The 26,085-nt window shown below is 39.6% G+C and overlaps 1 protein-coding gene across 2 annotated transcripts in view; it reads right to left on the bottom strand.

Annotated features, from left to right (window-relative positions):
* The window catches only part of GOPC (golgi associated PDZ and coiled-coil motif containing), a 41,910-nt gene extending 24,426 nt beyond the window's left edge, over positions 1–17,484 (bottom strand). For both annotated transcript variants that reach the window (XM_028117020.1, XM_028117021.1), the window contains exon 1: positions 16,985–17,484. In XM_028117020.1, coding sequence (XP_027972821.1) covers positions 16,985–17,272 — 288 coding nt within the window. In that variant the 5' untranslated portion in view covers positions 17,273–17,484. The remainder of the gene's footprint in view (positions 1–16,984) is intronic.
* Between the last annotated feature and the right edge of the window lie 8,601 nt (positions 17,485–26,085).

The raw sequence follows: 26,085 nt of genomic DNA, 5'->3' as shown, positions 1-26,085 counted from the left end.
CCTGCTCGGCGGGGAGTCTGCTTCTCCTATTCCCTCTTCCCCCACCTCGTGCTCTCTCTCTCACACTCTATCTCTAATAAATAAATAAAATCTTAAAAAAAAAAAAAAGCTTTATCTGGAAAGTCCTTCTTAGTCAAAAAAACCCCCAAAAACTCAAAACCTTATAGGTTTTTATAGTCTTTGAAACAAAGTAATCACAAAAGGAAAACAAATATTTGAATACTATACATTCTTTTTGAGCAGTATGAAGCTTATACTAAAGTGAACCTACACCCAGAAATAGTTTAAAATAAGCCATTTAATCTATCACAACTCTTAACCTCTTTTTTCATTACAGTGACTTTCATTCTGCATTTGTCTTATTATTTCTTTATAATGTTGTCTAATACATTCCTCTCCTCAGATCTGGAATATATTCCTCTATGTAGATCTATAACTGGAAATTAGATCTAAAGGTTTAATTAGGGGTGTCTGGCTGGCTCACTCAGTAGAGCATGTGACTCTTGATCCTGTGGTTGTATGAGTTTGAGCCCCATGCTAGGTGTAGAGAGAACTTAAAAATTAAAAAAAAAATTTTTTTAAGGTTTAATTAGATTTACTTAATTAAATCTTTGTGACAAGGGGTATACTATGTGTTTCAATAGGCATATAGTGTCTGGTGGTCCCAAACCAAAAATCTCATGAGTTATTAATAACTGAGTAAAATTCCTAGTTAAGAAAGAAGTTAAAGAGGCATAAGTGGTGTTCATTAATTAATTTGGCAGACTAATATTTAAGTCAGAAATGATTATAATTTTAAAAGGGCAAGGAAAACAGGGTAGTACACAGGTCTTTTCAATGTGGCCTATTACAGACTCTTCTTTAAGTCAAATAATTTCTCAAGAAATTGCCCAACTTAAAAAATAAGTATAAGTCCTTTACAAAGAGAAGATGCAGATATTAAAATTCGAAGCCTAGGCTCTCTGCTCCTCCTCGTTCAACAGACAACTGCATCTTCTTGTGCAGTGCCGGCGTGATTTGGATTTGGCCATCTTGGGCACCTGGTTACCAGGACTGCTCTTAAATCTGGCAAAATTGACATTGTTGCCATCAATGACCCCTTCACTAACCTCAACTACATGGTCTATATGTTCCAGTATGACTTCAACCATGGCAAATTCAATGGCACGGTCAAGGCTGAGAACAGAAAACTTGTCATCACTGGAAAGCCCACCTCCATCTTCCAGGAGGGAAATCCCTCCAGCATCAAATAGGGTGATGCTGATGCTGAGAATGTTGTAGAATCCACTGGTGTCTTTACTACCACAGAGAAGGCTGGGGCTTACTTGAAGGGTGGGGCCAAGAGGGTCATTACCTCTGCCCGCTCTGATGATGGCCCATGTTTGTGATGGGCATGAACCACAAGAAGTATGACAACTCCCTCAAGACTGTCAGCAATGCCTCCTGTACCACCAACTGCTTGACCCCCTGTCCAAGATTATTCATGACAACTTGGGCAACATGAAAAGACTAATAACACAGTCCATGCCATCAATACCACCAAGAAGACCGTGGATGGCCCCTCTGAGAAGCTGCAGTGTGATGGCTGAGGAGCTGCCTGGAACATCATCCCTGCTTCTACAGTCAAGGATGGAGGCAAGGTTATCCAGGAGCTGAATGGGAAGCTCACCGGTTTGGCTTTCCATGTCCTCACCCCTAACGTGTCAGTAATCGATCTGACCTGCTGCCTAAAGAAAGCTGCCCCATATGGATGATATCAAGAAGATGGTGAAGCAGGCATTGGAGGACCCCCTCAAGGGTAGCCTGGGCTCCAATGAGGACCAGGTTGTCTCCTGCAACTTTAACAATGGCACCCACTCTTCCACCTTCACTGCTGGGACTGGCATTGCCCTCAATGACCACTGCGTTCAAGCTCATTTTCTGGTATGACAAAGAATTTGGCTACAGCAACCAGGTGGTAATCTTATGGTCCACATGGCCTCTAATAAAGTAAGAGCCCCCTGGACCACCAGCCCCAGTGAGAGAGCACAAGAGGAAGACACAGAAGCCCTCAGCTGCTGGAAGGGTTCTTGCTCCAAATCATCCCCTAGTACAATGAGAATCTCTTGACCTTAGCAAGTTTCGTCCTAGACCTTCTGAAGAAGGAGGGGGGCTTAGGGAGCCCCACTTTGTCATGTGTATCAATAAAGTACACTGTATCTACCCAGAAAATAAAGTAAAATAAAATTCAAAGCCCAATTTTATTTTTCAAACAAGTATTTCAAATTTACTCTAAATTTAGTAATATTTAAGTAACTCGTTTCTTGTCCATGATGTAAGCATTTTAGCTGCTAAGAACACAGTCATTGATAAATTTTATGTCAAGATTAGAAATTTCCATATTTTATTTAATGGTTACCTTCCTAATATCACCAAATGTTAGAATTTAAAGAGATCTTAGAGAACATAAAGACTATTGATGATAATTACTATTTACACAATGAAACCAAAATTGTTTTTATATCCAGGGCTACCCAACTGCTCAGCAGCAAAACAGCACTTTGAACCCAATTACTCGCAGGGCAAGGCAGTGGAAGTGTTATCAAGCAGCTGGCCATAAGGAGAAAAAAATGTGTTTCTATAGTTACAATACATATGTTTAACTTACTAACAATATTCAGAGCTACCACAAAGCAAGCATCTATATACCATATGGCAGGCTTATACACACCATACATTATCTGTAATTCCTACTCTCCAACTTTTTTCTTAATCGTTAAGGAAACGGGAAGTCAGAGTTTAAATGATTTGCTCAAAATCCCATAGCTAATAAGTAACAGACTCAAAATCAGCCTGACCATAAAAAAGCCTGAGTATTTTTCACCTGACTGTCTTACTTTGGGAACACTAGAACCAGTAAAGAGTGAAAGTTTAAAGGAAACAGCAGATTTCAACCTTCAACTCTTACTTAAATTTTTTAAGCGATATCCCAAAAATGCTTTAAAAAGCAAAATCGAGGGCGCCTGGGTGGCTCAGATGGTTGGGCGTCTGCCTTCGGCTCAGGTCATGATCCCATATTCCTAGGATTGAGTCCCGCATCGGGCTCCCTGCTCGGCGGGGAGCCTGCTTCTCCGTCTGCCTCTCTGTCTGTCTCTTATGAATAAATAAATAAAATCTTAAAAAAAAAAAGCAAAATCGGAGTTAAAAACTATGTCAAATACAGTCTTAATTTGGGAAACAATCTTTTCACTTTCCTACAATTGATCTTGAAGATTCATTTATAGGAAAAATAAAATAAAACTGACTATCAAGACATTCTTTCCCTAGACAGTAAGGATAAAATGATCTCATTCCAGGAGGTCTCTGGGCCTTATTTAGGACTATGGCCTTCACTACACCCAAGCCATTATATCACTGGTGAGATTTTCTAAAGCAGTAATTCTCAGCATGTGGTCCAGCTGGAATGGAGTGTGGAGAGAGATGAAAATCGAGGTGTATTTCGCAAAGTAGGAATGAAGTATTCCCAAAAAAGAAAAAGAGAATCAGTCTATCTAAATAACATTAGAACGTTATCATCACCACTTATTTGTATTTAATGGAGCTGTTACTTTTCTATTTCTTATCTCACACTCTTTCAAACATCCAAACTTTTCCAACAAGATAATTCCTTTCTAAAATAATCTGTCACTACTGGATTCCACTGTGTGACACCAAAATCAAAGGAATTTTTTATTTTGAGTTTCCTATTTTTCCATGTTGTCTAGACCTTAATCCTCTGTCCATGTTATCTTCTAAAACTACGCAACAGTTGTATTTTTTTCTTTCTAAACATACGCTAGTTTTTATTTAACAGTCTTGTGGATAAAAATGCCAATTAGTTTACCTTAAGCACCCCTCAAAAACCTCTAGTTCAGGAGAGGATCAAACTAAGAAACTAGCAAACATCATATTGTATGGCAGGGAACTTGGATCTAGATCAGTCATTAGTTTCAGCATGTCATTCAGCTCTTTTAGTAACATATTTTAGAGGGCCCAACCTAAGAACCTAAACAAATCTGGTAAAATATCTTTATTTTGCACAGGAAGAAACTGAGGCCCAAAAAGATTAGGTGAGTTGTCCCAAATTACAAATGGCATTAAAACACAGACCTCCTGACATTCTGTGTAATCCTGGCAGTAAGAGAAATGGTGCTGAAGCAGCCCAGGAGCTCCAGATGAGATCACATCCCCAAATCTCAGGAAAACAGGGCTTGAAGCAAGAAACTCAGAACATTCCTCATCTAGCCAGCAACTCCCACCCCCCACCCCCCACACACACGGGGACTCGTGTGTATGCACACAAAAGCAGGGACAGACATGCATGCACACAAAAGCACACATTCCCCAAGCTGTTTAAGAATTACAATGAAAATAGCTGACTCCAAATAGCAGTTTAACTGTAATGAACAGCAGCACAGGAAGCTGCTGATAAAGAAGTAAATATAATCTCACATTTACCTATGTTTCTGCACCTTCTGTTTTTAAGTATGTGTACATAGGGGAAGGGAGGGAAAAATGAAACAAGACGAAACCAGAGAGGGAGACAAACCATAAGAGACTTAATCTCAGGAAACAAACTGAGGGCTGCTGGAGTGGAGGTGGGTGGGAGGGATGGGGTGGCTGGGTGATGGACATTGGGGAGGGTATGTGCTATGGTGAGCACTGTGAACTGTGTAAGACTGATGAATCACTGACCTGTACCCTTGAAACAAATAATACATTATATGTTAATAATAAATAAAGTGTACACAAGGTAATCACTAAAAGGAAACAAGTGTGCTTTTTAAATGTCTGTATTTTTTTTTTATGTTTGAAAATGCAGTTTAGGATGGAAATAGATTAGAATTTAAATCTCTAGCAATTATACTATTTAATACCAATACTTAAAATTAATCATCTACACCCACCTACTTCCCAAAAGGCTTTAAAGTTCATAAGATAAATATAAAAAAGGGGCGCCTGGGTGGCTCAGTCGTTAAGCATCTGCCTTCGGCTCAGGTCATGATCCCAGAGTCCTGGGATCGAGCCCCACATTGGGTTCCCTGCTCCGCAGGAAGCCTGCTTCTCCCTCTCCTACTCCCCCTGCTTGTGTTCCCTCTCTCGCTGTGTCTCTCTGTCAAATAAATAAATAAAATCTTTAAAAAAAAGATAAATATAAAAAATAAACATATAGAGATGGCAAGATATTACTATAAAAATACCATCCTAATACTGTATATTGTGTATTAAATTTAATACTAGTTTCCCATAACTAGGAGAACCTTTACATTATATAATTCTCCTTGTCTCATTAAAAGAAGCAATGCCATTTTATCTGGTGAGACTCTTTCTTTCCTGGAACTAAACTTTTAAAAGAAAGCATCACAGGAATTGTTGTATAAAGGATCCTGAACGACAGCAGAAGAACAGAACCATATTCTTCACGTGGCCTTTTCTCCTGTGACAAAAGTCAAGGGGATAATGTAACTAACAAAAGTATTTTGATCCATTCCCTGGTTTTTCTTCTACTCCTTCCACATATCAGAACAAAATCTTAGAGCTAATTTGAGTTAACACACACCTCTATCTTCTCTTTTCCGATAGGCCTGAAGTGGTCAGCATTGCTCCGACTACCCAAGTTTACAGAAAGCCAAGTCCTATTTGAAAACAAAGACTCTGACCAAACAGAAAATATATCCACAGGTCAAATATAAAAACCTCTGCCGCCCCCTGAGATAGGAAATAATATTTCTCTTTACTACAAGTTGGCTGCTGAAACAGTCCGTTCATTTGGCTTACAAAAGTTATGTGAGAAAACACCTATTCACTCCAATTTCCTCTCGATCCAAGCATAAGGACCACTAACTTCATCTGTCATCATTTCTCCCCAAACTGCTCTGCAGCTTAGGACAAGCAAACTTATTATTTTTAAAATACATTCATTCAAAAAGTATTTATCAACCCCCAACCATGCACTTGGCTGGGTTCTGGGGATACACTGGTAGATGACACATAGGTGGGTCCTGCCCTGCAAAGCTTATGGTGGCCTTGTGCGGGAGGCAGCACATAAAGAAAATGAATGGCACATGTACCAGGCACTGTTTTGAATATATGCATATTTCAATTGTCTTAATCCTCATGCTAAACCTCAAGAGACGCAATTTTTTGTACAGAGAAGGAAACTGGAATGCGGAGAGGTTAGGTAACTTGTCCAAGGTCATTACAAGCTAGTAATATAATATATAATTACAAAGCATGCGCTGTATGAAAGAAACAAAAAGAAGGGAATTAGTGGGGTGGGAGAGTATGGTTCTTCTGGGAAGTGTTCCCATTACTATCAGAGCAGCAGTTCTCACAGGTCTGTGGGACCTTTCCAGGGCATCCACAAGGTCAAAACTATTTTAATAATATTAAAACAGTTGCTTTTTTCACCATGCTGACATTTGTACTACAGGTGCAAAAGCAATGATGAGTAAATGATAATAGCATTTTAGTACAAGTCAATGCAGTGTACTCTTCACCACTATGTGCTTGCGGTTTAAAAAAAAGTTCATTTAAGAATGCCCATGATGCAGCAGAAAAAATTATTAATTCTTAAAATCTCAAGCCTCGAGTACAACTTTATTAATATTCTGTGTGATGAAATGGGAAGTGTGCATAAAGCGTATATGCTGCATATCAAACCATGTTGTCCCAAGAAAAAGCACTTATGCAATTGCTTGAGTTGCAAAACCAAACTTTTTTTTTCATGGAACATCATTTTTACTTGAAAGAAGAGCAAATACAGTTATTAAGGTTAATGTATTTGGTAGACATAATCTTGAGAATAATTAAGTCAATCTGTTCCTTCAAGGCAAACAACTGGCAGCATTTACTGCCAATGATAAAAATTTGTGTTTTCAAATGAAAATTAGAATTTTGGAAAAACTGAATCCATCACCATGATCTTAACAGCTTCTAAACACTTAAAGATTTTTCTAATGAGACTGGTAATAGTAACAAATGTGATTTTTATTTTAATTTTTTTTAAAGATTTTATTTATTTGACAGAGTACAAGCAGAGGGAGCAGCAGGGAGAGGGAGAAGCAGGCTCCCTGCTAAGCAGAGAGCCCAATGTGGGGTTCGACCCCACAACCCTGGGTTCATAATCTGAGCCGAAAGCAGACGCCTAACTGGCTGAGCCACCCAGGTGCCCCCAAATGGGATTTTTAAAATATTGTATAATGAGATGTGCCCACATTTAGAAAATCTGCATAACTCAGCAAACCAGTATTTTCAAAATGACCAATCCATAATGTCAACATCATGACTCAGTCAAGGATTCCTTCAGTGACTACACATTATTTTACTGTAATAGGGGATGAAAACTTCACTGGTGAGTTTTAGACTCCATACTGTAACTAACCTTTAAGAAATTACCTTTAAAAAAAAAAGATTTCATTTATTTATTTTGTGAGAGAGTATGCATGAGCAAGAGGTGCAGAGGGAGAGAATCTCAAACAGACTCCCCACTGAGCGCAGAGCCCAACTCATCGCTGGATCTCAGGACCCTAAGATCGAGATCTGAGCCAAAATCAAAGAGTTAATCAACTCTTAACCAACTGAGCCACCCAGGAACCCCAAGAAATTACCTTTTAATATCAAAGAAAAATATCCACAACTATCTGAAAAGGTTATTAAATACTTCTCCCTTATCCAACTACTTATTTCTGTGAGGTCAAACTTTCTTCCTAGGCTATAACCCAAACCTTGAATCACAACTGTTTGAATGCAGAAGCAGATATAAGAATCCAGCTATCTTCTAGTAAGCCAGATATTTAACAATCATTTTTAAATGTAAAACAATGCTACTTTTTTAAGTTATTTTCTCGTTCAAAATGATATTTATATTAACATCTGATAGGCTTACTGTTGCTATTTTTAACTGATGCAATAAATAAGCTTTTCTCAGTTTTAATTTCTAATACTGTAAACACAAATAGATATAACTCACATTAAAAAAATAAATAAAAAACCCTCTTTGGGGGCCTCTTAATTTGTACAGTGTAAACGGGTCCTGAGACCAAAATGTTTGAGAACTGTTGTCTTAGAGTCTGAAGAGAGGCCTATGTGGCTGGACCATACAAAATAAAATAGATATGTCATTGAAGACATATCCACAGGTCAGATCATACAGAGCTTGTCAGCCATAATAAGAAGTTTGAATTTTATTTATAATATTATTGAGGAATTTTAAGCAGAAAGACATGATCAAATTTATGTTTTAAAAAAGGCAGCTGTGTGTAATATAGGAGACAAAGTGAATAAACTAAGATTGGGGGGAGAGATTTGAAATAGAAGCAAGTATATAAATCCGTGATGTGTTGTGGAAGTTAAATTACTCTGATGTTAACCACAAAATGAAGTCCCAAATAACATGTTTCTTGTTTCCACTGTAATGTTAAAGAACTCAGTTGCTCTATGATCAAACTGGAGGAAGGGTGAGGAGAATCAACTCACCCAATATTTTAGAAATGTCACAAGCACATTAAATCCATACACAATACTCTCATATAGTGATGTTTAATGTTATTTTAGTCACAGTTCCAAATTTTTCTTAAAGTGGAATACCATGAAATACTAACTCACAAATCATATCCTTGTGAACTGCATACCAGGGGAATAAATGAACCCGCAGATTCAGTCATTCAACAGTGTGGTGGACATTGTGTTAGACACTATGGATATAATCAGACAGACACCAGCCCAGCTCTCATGAAACTTGTATTACAAAATGATTACTGGTAATCTTGGGAGGATTCATGGCAGAACACTAAAAGTGTTTCAAATAATTTCTTCACTCAAATAAACAGCTCTTGAGTACATGCTGTATGCCAGGATCTGGAGACAAAAAGATGAATGAGACATGGATTCTGCCCTTCAGAACTTCACTGTCTGGTAAAGAGATAAAATGACATTTCTAATTATGATGGGGAGTGTCATAAACACTATTATAGAGGCATGTGTGATGTACCAATTCAAAAACAAGTGGATTTTAATTTCCCTGATGGGTAATGATGATGAACACTTTTTCATGTGTCTGTTAGCCATTTGTATGTCTTCTTTGGAGAAGTGTCTGTTCATATATTCTGCCCGTTTTCTGACTTGATTATTTGTTTTTTGGGTGTTGAGTTTGAGAAGTTCTTTATAGATCTTGGATACCAGCCCTTTATCTGTAGCGTCATTTGCAAATATCTTCTCCCATTCTGTGGGTTGCCTCTTTGTTTTGTTGACTGTTTCCTTTGCTGTGCAGAAGCTTTTCATCTTGATGAAGTCCCAAAAGTTCATTTTTGCTTTTGTTTCACTAGCCTTTGGAAATGTATCTTGAAAGAAGTTGCTGTGGCCGATGTCAAAGAGGTTACTGCCTATGTTCTCCTCTAGAATTTTGATGGATTCCTGTCTCATATTGAGGTCTTTCATCCATTTTGAGTTTATTTTTGTGTATGGTGTTAAAGAATTGAGATACCACCTTACACCAGTTAGAAGAGCAAAAATTGACAAGGCAAGAAACAACAAATGTTGGAGAGGTAGAGAAAGGGGAACCCTCTTACACTGTTGGTGGGAACGCGAGTTGGTTATAGCCACTTTGGAAAACAGTGTGGAGGTGCCTCAAAAAATTAAAAATAGAGCTACCCTATGACCCAGCAATTGCACTACTGGGTATTTATCCCAAAGACACTGATATAGTGAAAAGAAGGGCCATATGCACCCCAAAGTTCATAGCCGCAATGTCCGCAATAGCCAAACTGTGGAAAGAGCCGAGATGCCCTTCAACAGATGAATGGATAAAGAAGATGTGGTCAATATATACAATGGAATATTACTCAGCCATCAGGAAGGATGAATACCCAACTTTTACATCAACATGGATGGGACTGGAGGAGATTATGCTAAGTGAAATAGGTCAAGCAGAGAAAGTCAATTATCATATGGTTTCACTTATCTGTGGAACATAAGGAATAGCCTGGAGGACATTAGGAGAAGGAAGGGAAAAATGACGGGAGGGGGGTGGAATTGGAGGGAGAGATGAACCATGAGACACTATGGACTCTGAGAAACAAACTGAGGGTTCTAGAGGGGAGGGGGGGTAGGGGGATGGGTTAGCCCGGTGATGGGTATTAAGGAGGGCACGTACTACATGGAGCACTGGGTGTTATATGAAAACAATGAATCGTGGATCACTACATCAAAAACTAATGTGTATTGTATGGTGACTAACATAACACAATAAAATAAAATTTTTTTATTAAAAAGTGGGAAAAAAAAAGGAAGTAAAAGTCTGGGTGATGTATGCAAGTGTTGAATCACTATATTGTACACCTGAAACGAATATTACATTGTATGTCGACTAACTGGAATTTAAATTAAAAAAAAAAAAAGAAGAAGTGAAAGGGTCAGTCAGAGAGGAGAAATTCACCTGAGTACTGAATGGAGATCAGCTAATATACCGTGTATGGAAAGGTCTGAGAAATGAAAACCCCTCACAAGGGAGAAAGGGATGTATATAGGTCAGAAAGGTTGGTATTTAATGTGTGAGTTTCAAATTTCCAATTTTAAAAAAGGGCCAGCAAAACACCAATTCTGAAATCCACATGTAAGTCAACCGGATATCAATACTCAAAGGAATTACTCACTACTCATTAAGGTTTTGAAAGCACTACAGGGAAAAAAACCACCAACCAATTCTTAGAAACCAAAATGGGGGGGCGCCTGGGTGGCTCAGTCATTAAGCGTCTGCCTTTGGCTCAGGTCATGATCCCAGGGTCCTGGGATCAAGCCCCGTGTCAGGCTCCCTGCTCCGCAGGAAGCCTGCTTCTCCCTCTCCCACTCCCCCTGCTTGTGTTCCCTCTCTCACTGTGTCTCTGTCAAATAAATAAAAATCTTAAAAAAAAAAAAAAGAAACCAAAATGAGTTCACAAAGAGAAAATGTTCCCACCCAAAGTCAGCTTTTACGAAGCATTTGACATTGAGATTATTTCACATAAGCCATCGTCCTGACCCTCAAAGATCTTACCTTCTAGAGGTAAAGAGCTGTGGCAACCATTAATGATAGTACAACGTAACCAATTTAATAGTCCAAGTGAGTTAAAGGTGTTGACAGCCTCTGCCTATAGAGAGGAGAGATAAATGGGGTGAGGACAGCCTTCAGAGATGGTGATATAAGTGGTATCTTGAAAGACGAGTGGGTGTGTGATACTGCAGACAACGGGGCAGAAAAGGCATTATACACAAAAGCCTATGTTAAAGTAGCAACGCCTTGCAAGAGCAAGGCCTATTTAGACAACTGCACAGAGACCAGTTTTATTGAGAGGCAAAAGCAGCCACGAAGGGGTGACAAGGGGTGAGGACAGACGCACTGGGTGGGCACTGATCACCATGCTAGAGTCTGAATGTTAGCCAATGAGTAAAAGGGAAGTATAAAAAGAAGAGCGACCAGAATCAGAGTTGCCCCTTTTTTGATATGAACTGTTCAAATGAAACGTTTTAGAATAACGTTGACAATGAAAGGATGGTTTGGAGCAGGTAAGAAGCAACTAGGAGACTATGTTAGGAATATGCAAGAAAGGATAAGGACCTTAACTATGCACAATCTCCTAAACTCACTTCATTATCTTTCCTGCCAGACCTGTTCCTTCTCCTGGATTCCTTACTTCTGTAAATGGTCTAAGTCTCCTAGGGCTATCACACCAAATAACCACAAAGATGGTGGCTTAAAAGAACAAAAATATATTCTCTTACAATTCAGGATGCCAGGAGCTCAAAATCAAGGATCGGTTCCTTCTGGATACCCTGAAGGAGAAACTGTACCATGCCTGTCTCCCAGTGTTTGGTGGTCGACAGCAATCCTTGGCATTTCTCAGCTTGCTGACATGTCATCCCAATCTCAGATTCTTTCTGCAGACAGCATTCTTCTCAGTGTCTCTGTGTGTCCTGAGTGTCTCTTATCAGGACAATCTCATTGGATTTAGGGCCCAGTCTAAGCTGCTATGATCTTATCTCCACCCTTATACGAAATACATCTGCAAAGACTCTATTTCCAAATAAGGTCACATTCTGAGGTTCTGGGTAGACATGAATTTTGGGGGAGACTATTAAATAGCTATCAACTAATGCATTTATCAAACAGAATTGTGGTGGCATCCAACCTGTCCTCCTCACCCTCTGCACGTACATAATTATCAAATCCTGTTTCTACTTCTTTAATGGAAGATTATCTCCTTTTCTTCATCCTCATTACCATTTTCATTTCAGTAACACTCTTGCCTACATAGCAAACCCCTTGCTACAGCACTGGATCATTACTGTCATCACTGTGCCTGTTACTAACCATGTAAGCATTGCCGGAGCAAGTCACACAACAGGGCAGACATGTTGTACCATGAATTTATGATAACTAGCTCCAAGGAAGTCCCCAACCTTGCCTGGCAGTCCTTCTATTTCTCTGGCCAGCTGGCTCTCCCACTCTTCCCTATTTCAAAACTTTTTACTCTCTCCAAGCTCTTATTACTCTCACCCACTTTCAGCAGTTGTCCCAGGCTCCAATTTTACAGAGAATAAAGAAACCATCAGACAAAAACTCTCAACCTCCCACCTTCTGCTCTCACTGTTTTCCCCTCCCTCAACACGGTCTCCCTCTGCCTCAAAGTACAACAGCTGTCCTTTCAACATAAGGCCGTTCTCCCTACATGTATCTTGGATCTCCTCTTCGTTCAGAAACCTTACAAATACTAATTATCCCTCTCTTTCGCTAGAATATTCAGCTTTCCTCTCAACTAGATGCATCTCATTGGCTTATAAATATGTTTAATTTTTGTAACGATACCTCCCTGGAAACCCATACTCTTCCTTCCTGCTACCTATCCACCCACATTTACTCTTTCTGCCTGCTTTTCTCTCCACCTCCTGCTACCTCCCACCAAGCAAGCATAAATGTGTGTTTTGGAGAACCTGGTTTCTCTAGCTCTGGGGCCTTGGGCCCCTTACTTAATCCTGAGTAAAATGGAAATAATAATACTAAACCTATCACAAAGAACTATCATGAGAATTAGATGAATCAATATATGCAAAACACACAGAGTCTGGCCATTAGTAACTGATCAATAAGGTTAGCAATACAGTTATTTTTAGTAATAACTCACATCTATCTACTTATCCAGCCAACTGACATTTGGAGTCATCCTAAATTCCCTCATCCCTCCATTCCAATCCATTTCTAGGCTGTTTATTTTCACCTCTCAAGCGTCTCCTGTTCTGAACACTTACCTCCATCTCACTACCCTACCCTGCACCATCCTACCCTCACTAACCTCTCATATGGATCAGAATAAGGACCTCCTAAATGATTTCCTGAGTTCATTCTGTGCACTATCCCAAACTCTCTCCTTACCCTAGCTTGAGTGAGCTAATCTAATCTCAGACCTGAGGTTACCATCTAGTTTAAAACATTTCCCACTGCTATGATACAGCCCCCCCAAATCTACTGCATGGCCAATAAAATCAAGTAGATATGGTTCCTATCCACCTGTTCAAACTTATTTTGCATCTTATTTCTTAGGCCCTTTGCTCTTGTAACACATACCAACTTTTTTTCAGTTCTTCAAGTGCATTATGCACTTGCCCTTCACAGGTGCGTTCCATAATCTGTTCTCTCTACTGGAATACTGAATCATATTCCTACTTCTTGTGGCCTAATTAATTCCTACTTATCCTTTATGTCTTAACTCAATGGTCACTTACAAAAGGAGCCTTCCTGATCCCCCAGAACAGGCTCTCATTATTCTAGGTACCTTTCATAATACTCATCAAAGTTGGAATTTCACACTTAGGTGATAATTATTCCAATTAACTATCCAATAGAATCCAAGCTTTGTAACAGAAATGACTGTGTCCATTTTTGCTCTCCATTGTATCCCAAATATCCAATACAGCACCTGGCACCATAATTAGTGCTCAATAAATACATACTGAATCAATATTAGCCTTCAAGTTCAATGCTACAAAATGGCCTCACTGCTTGTTTAAAAACAGGACAGCTTTAAAGCAGTAAAAGAATAGTACGTCATTAGATCATTATAAACATGTCTCTAGACCAAAGTTAAAAGTTTCTCCACCTGATGGCTGTAAATCGCTTTAAAAACTGATTCAGCAATTGTTGACAGAAAGGAGAATGTGACAGATGTATTGTTTTGCTGTTATTTTAAAGAAGGGGTATAGAGGTAGAAAACTGCATGTCCAGGTAGAGAGATGGGTTTTTATGAAGTACTGGTTCTCAATCTTTGTTCTACTCCAACACACTAATACTACTATTACTACTAGTACGCTTACTACTGTCCCAATCAGTACCTGTGACTCCAGCACAGCTGTCACCAAGTAGCTTACCATAGCAGGGATTCTCAAGCAGGGGGGGAGGGTAAGTAAGGGAGATGTGAGTAATTTGAAATGGCACTACCTCAATATATTCTGATATTCTTTACCCTCCCCTTCCCCTTATAAATAGCCCTCTCCCCAAATATAACTTATGGCAAGCAGGAATCACATAGATGTCATTTATATTTTATTTTAAAATGTAACCTATGATTTTTTTGCAGCTAAAATTGTTCTAACTACCATGTTAATATTAAACATGGTGTTACCTAAAGACACAATAACTGGGCAGAAGAAGGAGCAATCTGCAAAGATACTCAAGGCCAATTTAAATATGAGTTAGCCATACTGGAGGTATCTGTGTTTTGATTATAAAAATATTTTATTATGGTAATATGGTTTAAGGTATTAATCTCTAAAACCACTGATATTCAGTGTACACCTGTTATATCAAACCACAAATGGTCTCAAATGTTCTATCTTAATGTCCATGTCCTTAAAACAATAGAACTAATTCAATCCACTTATTAAGAAATAAAACAGGGCTAGAAAGTATGGAAATCTTTTCTAAGATTTCAAGATCTCAGGGACTGATACCAGTATATGAAGCAACCTCTGAAATTCTGCAAATAATCCAACAGCAGATCTACCTCGAAAGGCACTACTGACAATGAACCTCTCTCCTCAGCAGTACAGAACCAATTCCACAAAGACCGTAACACCTGCTAAATGTAGAAAGATTAACCCCACAAACAGATAAGTCAAATGTAAGTGAAAAAACACAAAAACAAAATGTCCCCTCCCCATTTTCTAAGATCTTTTAAGTCAAGGGTTTCGAGCATGTTGAAGAAACATGCTCACATCATGACAGGCTAGCATTTCTTATTTTGAGAAATAACTCCACCTCCTAAGCCAGGATGTGGAGTCAGAATATGTAATTACAATTTCTGAGAAAAAGAATATACATAATTTATTACAGCTCTGAATACTCATCTAAAATAAAGATGAAAAAGACAGAGCACTACCTCCTACTCACAATCATTTCTCCAAAATTTGAATTTATATCTGACATCAAAATATCACTGTTGAAAGTATCCTTTGGTCACTTAAAAAAATCAGGTAGATAGTGTTTCATTTTTTAAAAAGCTGTTTATCCTCAGTAGATACTTGCAGTTGTAAATGATATGAAAGTTCTCATGTGGCAAAAGCTACTTTTGCTCTCTTATTTAAAGCTAAAGTACTATTTCTGAAAACCCTTAAAGGCATTTTCACCACCTGAAAAATAAACTATCTTCTAGAAATAACTACTAATCAAGAAATCAAGAAACATTTTCATACACATAGAAGTGATTAGCTTCCTATCAGCACCTCCATCCCAACCTTTTCAAAAAGGATGGAAGAAATGAACAGTTCTTTCAACAAAATCTCTGATTTGCATCTATGCTGATCACAGATGAATTATACCTTTTTCATGGCTAACTGACAGGGAAGAGAAAGAATGCTAACCACTAATCATAGAGAGGATATATATCTGATATTCATATTGATTTGAATCCACTGGGTACTCTCAATCATTATAACCGATAGCAATGATGACTTCTTAGGAAACCTAATGTTCAAAGAGCTCTGCACATTACTGATTATTCTACTTTTATCTACTTTAAGACGAAAGATTCATTCTCTTAAATTATCTAGTTAGCAAATGCTCTCTTTATGTAGTAATATTCATCTCCCATGTTTCCAAATACTGTAATAATGCATTAATTTAATTTCCTGCACAGTGTGGTAGGTGTTTTTTTTTTCTTTCTTGGAACCACCACCACTCCACCCACACCCACAACCACAACCAAGATTAGAGACTAAAGCAAATGACCATTCTTCCACACACTTTCACAAATAAATCCAGACTTTGGGAAATAGGGTAAAGAACAAACAAAACCTCAATGTTACAAGTCATTTGAAAAATTGTATAGAGTATTCTGGTGGTATCTGCCTGTAATTTAAAGACCAACTGTAAATTGAGAAGAACACTGTTACTATTGTTTTATTCCACTAAATTTTCCTAAGAGCTCTGATAGAATTCCCCTAAATTGTTCATGCATGCAAGGAATAGTATGTCTGTGTGCAATAACAGACGTTGATCTGAAATAGTTAAAAACAATCAACACTCATCAGTCTGGTGATACACAAACCTAGTTTATCAATGTGAAAATCCATATAAGAACTCACATGTTGCAAGGTGGGCTAAGATAGTCTTAGGATAGAGAATCTTTGAGCTCAAGCCTTTGGTTTGTTAATGTTAGATGTACGGTGGGTTGGTATAATCATTTCCTGTTTCCTCCTCACAGAGATACTAGGAAGGTGGGTGACAGGACCCCAGGACACCCACAGGTCGATCTACACCCCTTTTTCTACAACCTCACCTCACTCCTTTCCTTTACACATATATACACACGCACTCCCCTGTCACATTTGAAGCCCTGGTGCCCCAGTGGGTAGTTTTCTAGGGTCTTTTCACCGGTGCGTTAAATGGGCTCTGATGACTGGGGGTGAATGCCACCTTCTCGAAGGGCCCACAGCTCACCTCTAGCTTGTGGTTGATTTGGGACACAGTCTGGGCTTTATGGCAAAGCTGCGCAAAGCAGGAACTCAAGCTGGTCATCTTCTGTCTCCCCTCATAAGTGATGTCCGCCTGGTCCGGATCGATCTCACCCAGGAGCAGATCCACATCCACGAAGGCCTTGTCGAACTCCTTCTCTAGCACCTCCAGCCATCGGAACATGGATACCCCGCCGGGGGAGACCCCTACGGCGCAGGAGGCGCCCCCTGGGCCCCCTCCGGCTCCTGCCGGGCACGGGCCGCCCGCCGACATGGCGCCGTCTAGGGCCTCCCCTGACTGCTACTGACCCCCGCCGCCCGCCCACCCCGCGCGAGAGGAACTGCCGGGACTGCGGGGACCCCCGCGCACGCACGCTCCGTCGGTCCCTTCCCTTCCCCTCGCGCGGCTAACGCCGGCAACGCAGCCCCGGAGTGGCAAGAGCAGTGAAGCCAAGGCGGCGGCGGTGGCACACGGAAGAATCGGGCCGTCCCACCTCCCGGCCCGCCCCCGCTGCGCATGCGTAGCGAAGACTTAGGCGGACGCAGCCTGGAGGGATGAAATGGGCGGGGCTAGGATGCTACCTTGGCCTATGAAAAGCCTCTGCTTGGGACCGGCCCGTCAGTGGCCATATTGACAACTGGCAAACTCCAGCTTGAATCCCCGAGAAACGGGAACGCGTCGTGTTTGCTTCCAAGTTGGAAAGGCCCGAGGAAGAGAAGGGTGTCCACGTCGCAGACATGAACGGCTTCCGCCCATTTGACTTCACAGTGGGCGGGAGCCTATCTAAAGTCCTAAAGTTGCTGCGGAGACGTCCAGGGGCAGGGAAGGGAATGTGAGGCAGGGCGGTGTGAGCATGCGCAATGGCCACGTTTTACCTTTCCATTACAGTGCCTGTGGAGGGTGAGGTGGGTGGACGTAGGGGCTCTTCTTGCTAAACCAGGCCCTAAATGCCGGATGGAAACTGCCTGGAGCTGTGCGTTGAAGGACGGCGGCCGACCAGGTTTTGCTGAATTCATGCGGGACCTTTTGTCTTGTGATTAAGAGTCAGGCCGACCTGGGTTCAAGTTTTACACCCTGTCACATATTAGCTGTCCCATTTAGTTGTATTCTTTAACTTCAAAGCCTTAGTTTCTAAAATTTACTTCACTCAGTAGAAAGGTAAAATGCTTAACTTCAGTGGGCTTGGCACTTGGTATTCCTTAATATTGCACCACAGGTCATACGTTTCCCAAGGAAGTGTTTTAAAAATGTACTTATTTCAACAACTGAAGTGTTCCCACAGTGACATTTCATAAAAAAAAAACTCTGAAGATTCATATATTGGACACACACAAGTAAGACATGAGCCTAACTCAAGCAGAGCTCGTGGGCTAGTGAGTCTAACCCTCATAGCTACAATTTTTATTTGGAATTTTGTAGTGCTTTGGAGTGTTTACAAACTGCTCTTTACCATTAGCCTATTCACTGTCAACCCCCTTCCACTTCTAGAGTAGTCCAGTCTTAGAAAGGGAAGGAGAAATCAGACGTTAGAGTAGGCTGGTGAGAACTGTCTCTCTTGCATTGCCTAAGGAAATATTGTACTAGCCCACCATAGACTCCTGTGATCTGGAACAGACTCTTCCAGTTGATCACCACCAAAGCCTATATTGTGTACCCCTCGCCAACGCAATGACATTGAGAAATAAGAAATCATAGCTCTGGTTTGCTCTCTGGGTACTGCAGGGCACACTAGTTAGCATTGGTCAATAAAGTCCTTTGGCTTCAGCAAACTTAGCTAAGCAAAACTGTGAGATTTTCCCTTGAGCTTCAATAGGCACCTTCACATAGGTTTTAATACACAATAAATAATATAAAACTAAAATATGTATCTGTTCTCATTCCATTTCAGATTAACTATTTCCATCTGCAATATTTGCAAGAACATCATTACTACAGCTACCAAGGTCCCAGCCACTTTCTCTGTACATATTATGGTTAGCAATGCATTTTTCAGGAATTTGAAGTAAATGATTTAAAATTGGAGGGGAGCACATACGTGGAATCACATTAAGAACAGCTTTCAGGGGGCGCCTGGGTGGCTCAGTTGGTTAAGGGTCTGCCTTCGGCTCAGGTCGTGATCTTGGAGTCCCAGGATCCAGTCCCTCACCGGGACTTCCTGCTCGGCGGGGAGTCTGCTTCTCCCTCTGACCCTCCCCCCACTCATGCTTTCTCTCTCTCACATTTTCTCTCTCAAATAAATGAATAAAATCTTAAAAAAGAACAGCTTTCAGTTGTTCAAAACACTATGTGTAAAGCATTATGCTATTTGCTTTAATTCTTTCACACTAAATCATATGAGGTGGCTATTATTCACTTTTTAATAGATGATTTTATGGATGAGAGCTTAAGTATCTTGGTAAAGTCATACAGCTAATAATCGAGTGAGGTGAGATTTCAATCTAGTTGTCTTTTTCTCCAAAGTCTTAGCTATTAACCATGGAATATAGAGGGATGAGGGAATCCATTTCTTTTTGTATAAGTCACCAGCATACTAAATGGGCAAATCAGTCCAAAATTTTTTCTTTTCTTTCTTTCTTTTTTTTTTTTTTGAGAGTGGGGAGGGGCAGAGAGAGAATCCTAAGCAGGCTCCACCCCAGCACAGAACCCTAGTGGGGCTTGATCCCAGGACCCTAAGATCATCACCTGAGCCAAAATCAGGAATCAGTGCTTAACTGACTGAGCCACCCAGGTATCCCTGTCCAAAAATGTTTCTAAAAAATAAAAAATAAATGTATTCCCACTTATAAGCCATATACCAATCTATTAATATGTAAGAAATAGTACCCAAAAAGTAATTATAATACTCATTTTCTATTATCACTCTCTAGTTGGTATGGACTATACTTGGAAATAAATTTAACTTCTTTAAAAAAATATCATTCAACTTCCTATTGTACTGTGTGGGTATGGCTGAAATGCATTTTAAGTGTTTATGCTTCCAGTGCTCTGATCCTCGGTGAATACCCCATTTTCAGGATTGTAGAACCCAGTTCCAGTTCTGTTTACAACCTTTACAACTTCAACAAATCATACTCTCTGTGTCTCAGAATACTTTTATCTTGTGTTGTCCCTTCTCATGATCCCACTATGTAGCAGCAGCCACATCTCTGTGTGCTTGCTATTTTGGTACTATGTGACTATTTCAAATATTCATGAGGTGCCCTCTATGTAGACATTATCTTTGGCCCACCTCTACCAGGGATTTGCATTTCTGCAAGTCACAACCTAATACGGAAGGGAAAAGCAGGGTTTGATACTCCAGTGCTGCCATCTGTTGTCAGAGTGCTTTGCCTACATTTATTGCCTTCCCCCTCCCTTGATAAATTTATCTATCTATCTATCTATCTATTTATTTATTTATTTTTGATTGCCTTATCTTGACCTACTCTAGAACTTGGAATTGTACGTAGTCTCAATTCCTGTGGAATTTGTTTTCTTAGAGATAATAAAATGTTGATACTTCTATTTGCAATTGCACTGGCAGAAACTTCCAATAACTGTTCTATGAATCATGCTTATGTGATTAAAAATTTCTAATAGAACTTAAATGTGACAGTTTTGTTTTAGGAACTTATCCCTCCAGAGTTTTGCCACAAGGTATTTCTAAGAATAAATGGGGCGAGAACTGAGGAGACTGGGAAAAAGAGAAGGTGCTAAGGATTTCTTGGGTGACTACGGGTACTTAAGCTGTGAGGTTAGTGTAGAGTTCAAACATGTATCAGAGCGTCTTCGATTGCAAAGGCACTGTATTGAATGGCCATAGAAGACCCACTCTGGACTGGAGAGGGAGACTACCATTCATTAAACTCTACTGTGTGCCAGGCCCTGTACTAAGCTTCACAGATTTCACTTAGCCTCTAGTAACCCCACCAGGAAAAATGAAAAGGTAAAGTAAACGATGTTGGTCGCTATAAACAGTTGTATGATGAATCAAGCCAAGGAAAATCCACTACATTTTACTTGAGCAATGTGGATAAAATCTTGGAAGATCCTGTTCATACGTATTATTTAAATTATATTTATTCACATTTACTAACAATATGAAATTTCGAGTTAGGCATAGTGAAGAAGTAAGTCTGGGCATCCCAAAGTGATTTCTGAGCCTTATTCTCCTTCTGATAATTTCTTTTATATATACATATCGAAAAACTCTTTGCCCTCTTCTTAAAACTTGAGAATTTTGGTGCAGTGATTTAGGATTAGACAGACCAGACATCTCTTCCAGGAAACCTTCCTTTTTTCTTCTCGTGTGGCGCTATAGACACCCATCACCATTTAGTTTCCTGCATACACTTGCTACAACACTCATCATCGTCTTTTGGAGCCCCTTAGACTGTGAGCTCCTTGCAGCGGTAACTGTATCTTCTCTTCGAATTCCAGGTCCTAAAGCAGAACATACAATATGGTCGGAAAGATGTAAGTATTTGTGGAATCAGTTTAATAATTAAGATATTACAACAGTCTACTTAGGAATCTAAAAACTGTCACTTTTCAAGACATACCTTTGATACCTGCCAGAGAGCATAGTTAAATGTATTTTTATATTGGCACAGGAGTTAGGAATATGTACAAAATACATGTTTGTCTTTAAAATCCAAGAAGTATTTTTTCTCAACCAAAAGAGAAAGGTTTATTTAACAATGGTCTGGTTGATTTGACTAATAATGCACCCAGTATAATTTAAACTTTGAGAGTTATTTTACCTCTTCTATAGTTAAAACTTATGAGCCACTACATTTTTGTGTGGTGTACCCAAAACTAAAGACAAAACATAACAAAAAACAATTTTCAAAATCTCTATTACTACGTTTTTTTTCCTTACTCAAGACCAACTACAACTGCTTTTCCACCTGTTACCTGATTTACATCCTTTATTTACCCTTTCCCACAGCTCTAGGTTTGATGCAGCGTTATCTAAAACCACCATTTATCAACAGTGGTATCAGAGTTTACTAATCATTGATTCTTCCTCTTTCATCCACTGTCAAGTCACTGTTTATTTCTCAGATTGTCAGACTTTACAGATCAAACATAGACTCCCCCCTCATCAGCCCCTGTCATTTATGCTTCTTATAGATTAATTCTACAAGGGGCCCCAAACAAATGTGTTCTGAACACCGTTTAACATCAGTTATCTTTTTTTTGCACTTAGATTAAAAAGTGTAAGAATACCTAAAATCATCTCCTTAGAATTTTTATAGTCTTCCAAACAAACCAGTCAGAGAACTGTAGAGAAACAATTATATAAAAGCCATGTCACAAGAGTTGTTGGAAATGGAATCTGTTTGGCCCCAGTTGATTGTAACTCACTCAAAACTCATTTGGCTTTTGTGGCCATGGTAAGCAGAGGGGGTGAAGATGAAAAGACTTTTATAGTGGATATTCATCACTATAAATGGGGGAGCTGCCCAAACAGAGGTTGAGCCCCCTCTGTGTAGGGAATTCCTCTGTCTAGGGAATTCCCTACCTTTTGTAACTTGAATACGGTAAACAGAGTCTTCTTCGCATAATGAACTGAAGTTGTCTAACAAGCATACTGTCCCGGCTCTGTGAGTGCTGGAGCACAGGCATATCACCTGGGGTCAGCTAACCAGAATAATCCACCTGGGATTTTTACCTTGGAGACAGCGAGGCAAGGACTGGGGCAGTTCCTCTTGGTAGGGAGGAGAGATGGGACTGGGAGTAGTGACACCTTTTTTCGGCAGCAGTGGGGGCCAGCAGGGGTACACAATTTCTGGTTCAGCGGTGGAGGCCAGGGCATCCGTGTTCATTGGTGACAGATGGAAGTGTGATTTTGGCCTGTGATTCTGGCTGTATAGGCTTCCTTTTATTCTTGCTATTTCCAAACCTGGTTCCCTAGGTTTTCACAATCCTGTGTGCTACCCAATTATCCATAATTCCTTTTTCTGCTTAAATTAGCCAGAATTGTTTTTCATTGCTTGTAAGTAATAACCCAAACCTATACAACTATTGTATACTGAGACTTCCTTTTCACCCATGGACTTGACATGACTTAGTTCATCTATTCCTTTCTGTAGAATGGAAATTATTTCCCTTCATTTTATCTTCAGTTACAGAAGAAAAAAATTGAGATTTAGAGAGGTTAAGTAGTAGAAAAATTATTTTTTGTCTTACTTTAAACACTTTCTGCAGCATTCCCAAGAAGGAAACAACTTTGTTTGTTTTAAGATTTATTTATTTATTTATTTGAGAGAGAGAGAGCAAGGGTAGGGGACAGAGGGAGAAAGAGAGAATCCCAAGCAGACTCCCCGCTGAGGGCAGAGCCAACGTGGGACTCCATCTCATGACCCTGAGATCATGATCTGAGATGAAATCAAGAGCCTGACGCTCAACTAACTGAGCCACCCAGGCACCCCAAGAAGGAAACAAGTTTAAAAAGAATCATACTCATAATTTTTGATTCTTTAAATCTTCTTTTATCTCAGAAGGAGATTTTCATAAATTAAAGCCTTCTGTTTAGCTCTTGGTTGATCAGTTTTATAATAGGAATCACAAGCCAATGCTTACAAACCCATATCACAGAAAACTTGGGTTAGTCAGTTTCTTCTCTAGAATTCAGTTTCCTGTCTATTATAGGAACTAGCCCTTGGCTTTTAATAAACCAAGGAAGGCCAATATCCATTGCATTGAGATACACATTTTTATTTATTGTGGGGTTTCTTAACAAAGGCACTGTTGACACGTTGGACTTCTTAGTTCTTTGTTGTGGGACCGTCCTGTACATTGTAGAGTTAGTTTAGTAGCATCCCTGGCCATTACTCTCTAGATGCCCGTGATACTGTCTACCCTCTCCCAATCACAATGACCTATTATTGTCATAGATAATGCCTCCAGACATTGCCAAATTGCCCCTGGTTGAGAATCCTTGGGTTCTAGAAAGGAACAAATGAAGGGAAGTCAGGAGGGGGAATAAAGATAAAAAAACATGAGAAAGTAGGGGCGCCTAGGTGGCTCAGATGGTTGGGCATCTGCCTTCGGCTCAGGTCATGATCCCAGAGTCCTGGGATCGGGTCCCACATCGGGCTCCCTGCTCCTTGGGAGCCTGCTTCTCCCTCTGCTTCTCTCCCTCTCTCTCCCTCTCTCTCCCTCTGTCTCTCATGAATAAATAAATAAAATCTTTAAAAAAAAACAAAAAACATGAGAAAGCAAGTCAGGGAGGATCCTGGCTTGAGAATCTAAACAAAAGACATGAATCTAATTCAATCCAAATTCAAATGCAAAGCATATTCTTTGAGGTGGCAATCTTTCTGGTGCTGAAAGATTAAACCTAGAATCTGGGGTATATTTTGGACAGTTGCTAGGTGAATCATTTGTGTTTCCATTCTTGAGAAAGACACCCTTGTTTCTTTACTAGGTTTCTCCTTGCCCAAAGAAGCCAAGCAATAATGATCAGATAAGGTGTTGTTAAATCTTTTTAGAGAAAAAAACAGTATGTCTCACCCTTAGCCTTAGGGATCCATAAACTCAAGACCTAAAAACACAAGCTAAATGTAGGGAATTTTACAACCGTAGCCCTTCGTTAACATGGGAAGACTCCGAAAGTCTGCAGAAAGTGCACCAGGAGCTGAGTGGTGGTGGTAGTGTTTGTGACTTCTTAGCACAACATAACTGCAGAGGGGCCTGTCGCCTCCAGAGCAGGTGCAACAAAACATGCGTGTCCTTCAAACACCAAGCCTGTACATTTGTACTCTACTTTCTCTGCAGTTTATGACATCAATAAGACTTTGCCTTCTACCTGAAAAGAAATAAAAGACTTTTCAGCTTCACTCTAAATAAATAGGTATGGTCTGGGGGAACCAATAGAGCTTTTATTCTTCAAATCATTTTCAGACTTTTAATGATCCAAATTATTTATATTTGTCATGTTCAAATCAGGAAACAACCTACACTTAGTAGTTAATCAAACTGGGACAATACTCTTGATGGACTCTTACACGTTTAAATTTATATTTATGGAAACTATACAATCACATGAAAAATATAATAGTAAAAGGGGCAGAATACATAGTTGTATATGAGTATGTTTACAACCTGATAAAATAAAACTGTTCATAGCATAAAATAGTAACAAAGATAATGCCAAAATTTCAGGAAAGCTATGGAAATACCATGGAAGAAAAAAATGTAATACAGTGTAATTTCAGGGCTTAGTCAAAGCAAAGGGTATCCTGCAGTGACCAACAGGATAGGAAATGGAACTCATCTCTGTGCTACAAAACAGAAAAATTAGGTGTCAACTGACGGTAGATGACAGCATAGGGTTTGGTAGGTATTTCCTTTTAAGTAATCATGCATTTACTCTTTTAGCAACACAGAAGAAAAAAAGTGTTCCATGAGTATTTCTCTTTGTTTTTTCAAAGTCTAGGCAGAGAAAAGAAACTGGAAAACTGTTTGATTGGGGCACAAGACTAACATTGATGTTTTTTTTCCCCTCCTTGCTCTTTTTTTCCAAATTTTCTTTTATTGAGCATGACTTTCCGATTTGAAGATTCTAAAATTTAAAAACAATAATTCTGTCACCAGACAAGAGAAATAAATGGTCAAGTTTGTTGAAAATCAGAATATTGATAGAAAAGAAATCTCTTATCATTTCTTATCTCAGATAGTAAAAGAAAACAGAGGTAAAAAAAAATCAGAAAAGAGGAGCAGACAAGTCTTTTGAGAAAAGCACACAGAAATCCTTACTCTAGAAATAGAATGAACTGATTATTAGAGCAAAAAATCTTTTGGCTTCACAATGAAAACTGTAGCAAAGAGAGGGGGGTTGAAGAGCACATCAGAAAAGCTTTTCAATATGAGAAAGGGTTTCTTTGGAGCAATCCACTCAGGCCAACCAGTGTGGGGGAAATTCAGGTCTTCCACCGGGCAGAAGAAAGCTTTTCTATATAATCTTCTGCTTGAAATGCTTTTAAATTCCTCAGCAGGGATGAGCCCAGCAAGTCAAAGAGCCTCAACAAAGGCATGCCCGGGACAAATGAAGGCTTCCCTCCGCAGTGGGGCTTCAGAACACACAAGTTCCTCTGAAG

Source organism: Eumetopias jubatus, unplaced genomic scaffold (genome assembly GCF_037043125.1).
Source record: "Eumetopias jubatus isolate StellerSeaLion01/CBP00866 unplaced genomic scaffold, mEumJub1_p1.0 scaffold_6, whole genome shotgun sequence".
Taxonomy (NCBI): domain Eukaryota; kingdom Metazoa; phylum Chordata; class Mammalia; order Carnivora; family Otariidae; genus Eumetopias; species Eumetopias jubatus.
This window is presented reverse-complemented; position numbering and strand designations above follow the sequence as displayed.